The sequence below is a fragment of the Helianthus annuus genome, chromosome 12, assembly GCF_002127325.2.
Source record: "Helianthus annuus cultivar XRQ/B chromosome 12, HanXRQr2.0-SUNRISE, whole genome shotgun sequence".
In the NCBI taxonomy this organism is placed as follows: Eukaryota; Viridiplantae; Streptophyta; class Magnoliopsida; order Asterales; family Asteraceae; genus Helianthus; species Helianthus annuus.
The window spans coordinates 6215088-6223423 of record NC_035444.2 but is presented as its reverse complement, the minus strand read 5'-3'; the positions used below and the strand labels follow the sequence as shown (position 1 = coordinate 6223423).

Sequence of the window (8336 nt, the reverse complement as noted above, 5' to 3'; positions counted from 1 at the left end):
AATATACCTGGTACGATACGGTTCGGTACCGGTTGGTACTGGTACAACACCGGTATTTGAGGGTAAAAATCGGTGAACACCGGTACCGAAAATACGTTACGTTTTAGTTCGAGCTACTTTTTGTTATTTGACATGTTTTGTCATTCTTATAGAACGATTTGGTTTAGCGCGCCGCAACGCGCGCGCATGGTAAACAACTAGTTAATATATATAACATGTGATGGTGTACTCACTACAGAGCACTTTGATTTAACAAACAAAATACTAAAACGATTTTTATAATCTCAACAATGACAAGCTAATGATGTGTCCAAACACCATCTATATATTATCTTGTCCATTTATTACTTGTCTTCTTTAACTCTCTTTTGCTTTAGCAGAAGCCTTGATTTGTTGAAGGGATTTCTCAAGATCGTCGCCCAACCTATGAGGGTCTGGAATTGTTTCTTCGTCTGCCGATATCACAAATGTCACTTTATCGATATAACTCACTATATGGATCATCAATGCCTACATGATATATACGATTGTGGTTAGAATTAAATCCATATAGCTCGGGGCTTGGGACTATTGGCGTAAAAAAGATGTACACTTATTGCCGTAACAAAAGGTTGATATTTGTAGTGCATACATTTTTGTATGCAGTTAAGTACATATATTATATATACTTACATTAGGTTGTCCATAGCAACTAGGAGCAATATAAGTGGCATCATGCCCATAAAATGTGACTTCTTGTTGTGGTCCAGGCACATTGCTGAACCATAAGGTTGTATTAAAGAAAACCCTGTGGTTTAATTTTCCTACGGCCTGCACAAATCCCAAATTTGTAATGTAAAATTAGTAATTTACAAGTTTTCTAACTAGGTATGTATATGTTGATACGGCCTGCACAAATCCCAAATTTGCAATGTAAAATTAGTATTACAAGTTTTCTAACGACGTATGTATATGTTAAGAACTATATAGTATAATGTGACGGTTTTTGGTGTCGCTATTAGGGGTGTAAACGCATGATCATGAGCTCCACGCATTTAACTTAGGTGAGCTCGAGCGTGACTTGTTCAGAGTTAAGCTCGAGCGACTCATTAGTAGTTTTACAAGCTTGAACTCGGCTTATTTGTTATGTGATAGTTATCTTATTTACTTATATTTATAATTATTTTAACGTATATTGTAATTAATTTTATATAAAACATAACATATATTAATTGTGTTAATCAAATTTTTATATATGATAGTCATGGTAATCATTATGTAAAAATATATTTAATATATTATAGTTAACTTTATGTAAATAATATACTCATTTAACTTTGTGAGCCTAATTAAACTCAACATGTACAACTTGAGGTTGAGCTCATATTTAAAAAGAATCCAATATTATTAGGATAAACTAGATTCAATCATTTAACGAGCTAAGATATATATCACTTGTGGCTTGGCTCATTTTTGCCCATAGTCAATATATAGTACAAGGGGGTGTATGGTGTTGCGTTTTTTAAATAGATTATGCGTTTTCAAAATAGATTTTGCATTTTGAAAAAGCATGTAGGTACATGCTTCTCCAAAAGTGTGTTTTAGAGGCAGATAATTACTTTTTTATCCAAACACTTTTTTAGATTAGTTATTTTTAACAAACGCAATAATCAAATAATCACTTCAAAATGTAATTCCAAACACCCTCTAAATATATGTACCTTAATTCCGAACAACTTGAGGACCAGTTCAACAACGAAATAAGTGAACAAAGGTTCCAATGAGACTTTCTTTTGATCGATGACTGCCTTGGCTTCTTTCACATAGTCTAATGGGTTGCTTCTGAATCCCATTGCAAGTGGGAGAAGAACATAACCTATTTGGTTGCCCCATCGACCCAAAGTTCCACTTTTCATTGAGTCGACCAGAGTCTGGTGATGCATTAAATAAAAACAAAAAACGATAACATCGACAATATTTTGTCTCAAACAATTTAGCAATAGATTCATGAGGCCATTGTATTTATAAAAGTGGAGATGGCGATGAACTCACGTCGATCCTAGTGGTTGCTCGTAGGTTGAAAAAGAATGTAGCACGAAGTCGAATGTCTTTGGGAATGAAGTCTTTTTTCTCATGATCGTCGGTCTTATTGACACCATAGATTTCGCCTAAAATCATACTCAAATTCTGACTATTAGCGACTGGAAATTAAGTTGGCAAACACTTCTTAAAAAGTGATATAAGCCAATAGTGTCCTACATGGTGTACCCAAAAGATTGATGTTTCTTTTTGGTGAAGATTAAGTAGGTGACACGTAAAAGAATATTAGAAGTTAGATGGGAAATTCATCGAAATATCTACTAAACTTTTAATAAAACAGAAGATTAAGTAGGTGATACAAAACGGAATATTAGAAGACAAAACACTTCTTAACAAGCTGTGATATACGTTAAATAATGATCTAATATTCTAGTAGTATGGTCTTTATACCTATAAAAAATAGTGTAGATTCAAATCTTTTACGGCAATTACATGATATTTATTTGAAAAAATATTGTTAAATAATTGATACGGGGCCAATAGTGTTGTATATGCTATACATGGTGTCCCCAACCAGCGCATTAATATGTGTGGCATGGGTCCAAAAAAAAAAAAAAACTAAAATATATTAAAAATTTAATTGATGTACAAAAATAGCTTGTGTCAAATATTCCTTACAAAAGTTTCTCACAAATTTCCCACAACTTAATTTTTGTAACAATTTTCTATAGTTTTCTAACAAAAAAGAAAAACAGAAAAGCTCAAAACTTTTCTACAATTTTCCGACAAAATTGCCACAAAACAACCATTTGTAGCAATTTCGTCACAACACTTAGTAACTTTTAGACAAAGTTCTGACAAGATAAATTAAAATTTTATATTATTTGTAACTACAACAACATAAATAATTTAAAAAATAAATTTTCTAAATTTGTCGGAAAGTTGTAGCAAATTAATACCGTTTGCTACCTATTTCCAACAAAAAAGTTAATTTATTCGTTATTTCTTAATTTTTGAAAAGTAAATACTTTTAAAAAATAAAATATTAAATTTGTTAGAAATTTGTAGAAAATTGACACCACTTACTACATATTTCCTAAAAAAGTGAATTTATTTGTTATTATTCAGTTTTAGAAGGTTGTTCGATGAATCATCAAAAGGTTGGGCTATAACACAAGCTCTAACCTTCAAAAAGTTGTTCAACGAATCATCGAAATGGTGTTTAAATGTAGGTTAGGGCTATGACGCAAGCTATAACCTTCAAACGTGCAACCGTTCGGCGCAACCTCAAAAAGCCATTTGGAAACAGAGTGGGATTAGATTGTCTACAGTTTGTGTATAGCAAGCACATTTCCTTTTTAAATAGAGTGAGTGCGCAACGAAACTCACTGTATCTACGATTCAAGTAGCGTGATAGACCTGCTTGAGTGACTCCAAGTACGACGTCGTTCAATGTCTGCAACATCATAAATGTTGTCGTCATTTTTACCGTTATATATTATGTTAGTATATTTACAATAAGCTATCTACAGTAGCTAACATATTGCCACGGTATTTTTACTGTTTTCTATGCTTAATATCTTGTACGTGTTATTTTATTTTAGTGACACATTGACACTTATTATATATCTCTATATATAAAACTACAAAGGTGGTACGGATTGAATATCTTACCACATTCATGGCGTTCTTCACCACCTTAATGTCCGCTAAGCTGACGCTCTTGCGAACAAAACGCCTCGGTCTATTCTCGACGCCTACGGATCCTTTTAGTGGCGTTTCAGTGTCTTTAAGGAACAACACAGTGAACACGAACATCATCACCGCAACAATCGAGTTCCAAAGAATTTCTAGAACCGACCATAAACTAGTAACTTTGATGTAAGCTGTATCTTTGCTTACGGGAAGCGTCGGCAAAGCTTCAGTATCCGACGATTGGCGTGTACACGCAAGAAAAAGTGTCATTAAAGACAAACCGTCGCCTAAAGAGTGGTGGAAACGGAAAACTCCCGTTCCTTCAGCATCAGTTGTCTTGATGTTAAGAAGGTGAAGATCCCATAAAGGTTTAGACCTGTCGATTGAAGATCTGCTGAGGTTTGACATATAATCTTCCACAAACTTGTCGGGAAACTCGATGTTTGGATCGATTTCTGGGACTATAACATGGTTGTCGATGTTCACGTTTGTTGGAACCCATTTGATGTCTCCAGTTTTGTTATCAGTGACCTGAAATATCGATTTGCATGCAAGAGTTAAAAGGAATCAGGGATGTGGACATTTTATAAATATATAAACACGAACACAACACGAAGTACTATGTTGTTACATTAGTTTTATTAAACATACAATGACTTATTGTAAACCTATAAGTATATAATAGTTTTAAAAGAAAATCAAGCACCACTATAATGAACGGCCGGCTGGCCTTAGTGGGACCGATCTTCCAATGAGGAAGTGTGACGAGTCGATGTAGATAACTTGTCGTTCAAAAAAATATATAAAACTTGCAATTAGAACCCTAGCCCGACGCAAATAATTATATCACATAACCTATGGCGTCACGAACGTTCTAGCGACAGAAATAGAAGTGGCGCCTTTTATGTGACAGAGTTTTGGCTGATTAATAACTAAGCTGAATGATCTTCAGCGCAAGTTTACGTAATATATTTATTTATTATCCTGGTCTAACCAGTGACAGAACTAAGGCTTTTTTTTTTACAGACTTAATTAATTATTAATTTTCGAACATATATGATGAATCAGGGGCACTTTTCGTATATGACATATAATACTACAAGAGTTTTAAAATAGTTGTTTACTTGTAAGCTTGAAAATCGAGGATGGCGGAATAAAGAATGAACCAAGTTTTGTTTGACAACATCGGGTCTGATCTTGGTTTTGCACCCCAACATGGATATGATATAGACATTGGAACCAGGTTCATGGAACAACCGAGCCATAGGGCTCAAAGGTTGGTCCTCTTCCTTAAATCTTGGATCATCTTTAGTGGTTGTGGTTTTAATTTGTTTAAGACTCTTAAGACCTTGTGAGGAATCCATCAGCTTTCTATATTTAGGGATGACCGTTTTGATTCATGAATGGCACCTCTTATATATACACACTAATCCTTGTCAACTTTTATGGTTGCTGGAGATAAAGTGGCATTGAGAGAGTGCGGGGAACACCGCACCTCTCAGGGCCGGCTCAACTTTTTTAGAGACTCAAATTAAACTAAAAAGTCGGTGCCATTTTCATAAACCTTTTGTATGTTCATCCAGAATATTTGTATATGTAGGAACTAGATTCACGTTTTCAATAACGGTCAAAACGTGCTTGATTTTTAAACATAAAGGTCAAAACGTGCTTGATTTTTAAGGCCCAAAGGGTAAAACGTGCTTGATTTTCAAACATAAAGGACAAAACTCGTCAAATTTAAACATAAAGGACAAAACTTGCAAAATGGCCTAAAGATAAAGGACAAAACTTGCAATTCACTCTACAAAATATATAATAACGAGACTCTCGTTATTTGTGGGAAATTCTTCTAGTACATTACCGGTTACAAAAAATAAATAAATGAATATAAAATAAAATTTAATTGTACCAATCTTGATTCCAGTCAACGTCTTTGAAAAGCTTCAACCGCACCTTATGAACTGCAACAATGAACATACAAATAGAGCTAAGATGAATGAGATATCGAAGCTTGAAGTTGTATGTTTGGAACAAACAAAGATGAATAAAATGGATTAGTTTTGTCAACTTGTCCCACATAGGTGGGATGACAAAACTCAAAATAGTATATAAGGAGGAGCACTCCTTGTAAATTGTTTCCTTAAAAGCAAACACTAGTGGGGGCCAAAGGGTGCGCAGCATCCTCACATATGCGTGCGAGTATGGATGGGGCATGACCTGGTGGCATCCTTGTATGCGCAGTGGTATCCGTGTGGCGCGCGACTCCACATCACAATGCGCGCATAACATTGGGTATAGGCCAAATGTGGTGCCCTTTGAACTTCGCACACCGCCTTTGTATTTTTGCCCATGAGCGTGTGGTCAGATACATGGTGGGTCCGCTTGTGGCGCGCGACTCCACATCACATATGCGCACATAACATTGGGTATAGGCCAAATGTGGTGCCCTTTGAACTTCGCACACCGCCTTTGTATTTTTGCCCATGAGCGTGTGGTCAGATACATGGCGGGTCCGCTTATGGCGCACCAGTGGATGACTTAGGCGGATGATGTGGCGCAGGCCTCTCAGGCACGTGACGGGTAGTGCAAGGGCGTGCGAGTATGCATTGGGTATAGGCCAAATGTGGTGCCCTTTGAACTTCGCACACCGCCTTTGTATTTTTGCCCATGAGCGTGTGGTCAGATACATGGCGGGTCCGCTTATGGCGCACCAGTGGATGACTTAGGCGGATGATGTGGCGCAGGCCTCTCAGGCACGTGACGGGTAGTGCAAGGGCGTGCGAGTATGCATGCCGCACGTTATTGGCTATGGCGAAGAATGCAAGTAGCGCGCAAGTATGGATGGCGCATGACCAGGTGGCGTCCTGGTATGCGTAGTGGTATCCGTGTGGCGCGCAACTCCATATAACATGGCGTGAGATCCTTGTAGCGTGGCGCGCGGACTGACAGGCAGTTCAAGCGCGTGCAGGCAAACTGGTCTGCATACCGTGCGCATACGCAGGTTCCACATAGTGTGGCGCACGGAATGAAGAGCCACTTCAGGCGCGCGCACATGTTTGCAGTGGAAACAAAACAACTGGTTGGACTTGGTCGAACTAGCTGTTTCAACTTGTTTAATTCTATCATGAATGAATATGACAGTTTCGTTAACCATATGAATTCCATTTTAATATAATTAAATCTTGTTTATTACAAGATTTATTGCCTCGTTAATTAGAGAATTAAAGGCAAGGAATGTTTCAATTTTGTGAATGTGTATATATATGAACCTTGGGTTCATATTTGAGAGAGACGAAAGATACGAGATGAGAGGATCTCATGAAAACCATTAGAAACATTCACTACATAATTTTAGAGGAGTACTCTAAAATAAATACAACTTCTTTTCTCTATTTTTCAAAACATCAAATTATACCCGGTGTAATCTCGAGCGTGAGAGCAATCTCCGGCAGTACAACTACTGCTTCGGTTGTTGTATCCTGAAACAGATCGTGTGAGAGGATGCGCGGAATCTGTTTTAACGACCCCGTGTCAAACACGATCCTCAACCAAAACCTTCATCTTTTTGTATGTTCATTGTTGCAGTTCATAAGGTGCGGTTGAAGACTTGAAGCTTTTAAAAGACGTCGACTTGAATCAAGATTGGTACAATTAAATTATATTTTATATTCGTTTATTTATTTTTTGTAACCGGTATTGTACTAGAAGAATTTTCCACAAATAATGAGAGTCTAATTATTAAATATTTTGTAATATATTTTATTGAAAACGTAAACCTAGTTCCTACAGTATATTCATAAAGTTTGTAGGTTCATCAAGGTTTGTATGTCAATCAACTTATATCTAATACGAAATCTTAATCCAAGAAATTAAGCAATAAAGAACTAGAAATTAATGCATAAAGCTATCATGAGAACGTTAATCAAAGAAATTAAGGCCCCTAGTGTCACTAATCGATTAATCATTAATTGAGTGAAATTGTCAAGTAGAAGGGCGACTAAGGGCATGTTTGGCTAAGCTTTTCCAACCAACTTATTGGTGTTGTTTGGTATAGAGAATGATCTCTGAATAGGGTTTGAATTGTATTGAGAAAAATTGTATTGAAGTTGTACAAGAATTGGGTTACATAGAGATGGTGTATATATAGAACACCATATTACACTCTAGCCCCTATACTATCTTTTTCCTTCTTTCCGACACTCCCCCTCAAGTTGAGTAGTGGGGTCACTAATACTTAACTTGCTCAAACAGCTACTAAAGACGTTTCCGTTGACTGCTTTTGTGAGAATATCTGCGAGTTGTTCTTTTGTTGATATATATGGGAGCTCTATGATTCTTTCTTCCAGTTTTTCTTTGATGAAATGTCGATCCACCTCCACGTGTTTTGTTCGATCATGCTGAACTGGGTTTTCTGAGATTTGTATTGCAGCTGTATTGTCGCACATAATTTTACTGGGTGTCGCCCTTTGGGAGAAACCAATGTCTTCTAGGAGCTTCCTGATCCAAAGAACTTCACTTAGCCCTCGAGCTATGCCTCTGAACTCAGCTTCTGCACTCGACAGAGCGACCACCTTCTGTTTCTTACTTCTCCATGTGACAAGGTTTCCACCAACCAAGGAGAA

General features: G+C 36.8%; 1 protein-coding gene across 1 annotated transcript; it reads right to left on the bottom strand.

Moving 5' to 3' along the window:
• Positions 1-201: 201 nt before the first annotated feature.
• On the bottom strand, positions 202-5116 carry LOC110893902 (O-acyltransferase WSD1). The gene is made up of 7 exons (XM_022141056.2): positions 4839-5116; positions 3694-4245; positions 3409-3475; positions 2032-2147; positions 1701-1910; positions 673-810; positions 202-510 (listed from the first exon to the last, which is right to left on the bottom strand). The coding sequence occupies exons 1-7, from the start codon at positions 5076-5078 to the stop codon at positions 358-360; spliced, it is 1476 nt and encodes a 491-aa protein (XP_021996748.1). The 5' UTR covers positions 5079-5116; the 3' UTR covers positions 202-357.
• Between the last annotated feature and the right edge of the window lie 3220 nt (positions 5117-8336).

What these genes read in the sequence shown, in the direction of transcription:
- LOC110893902 (XM_022141056.2), bottom strand. Translation starts at nt 5,078, where the DNA reads ATGGATTCCTCACAAGGTCTTAAGAGTCTTAAACAAATTAAAACCACA. An exon ending in CTCGATTTTCAAGCTTACAA is followed by an intron (nt 4,246 to 4,838) that starts GTAAACAACTAT and finishes TCGATATTTCAG; the next exon opens with GTCACTGATAACAAAACTGG. An exon ending in CTACTTGAATCGTAGATACA is followed by an intron (nt 2,148 to 3,408) that starts GTGAGTTTCGTT and finishes GTATGATTTTAG; the next exon opens with GCGAAATCTATGGTGTCAAT.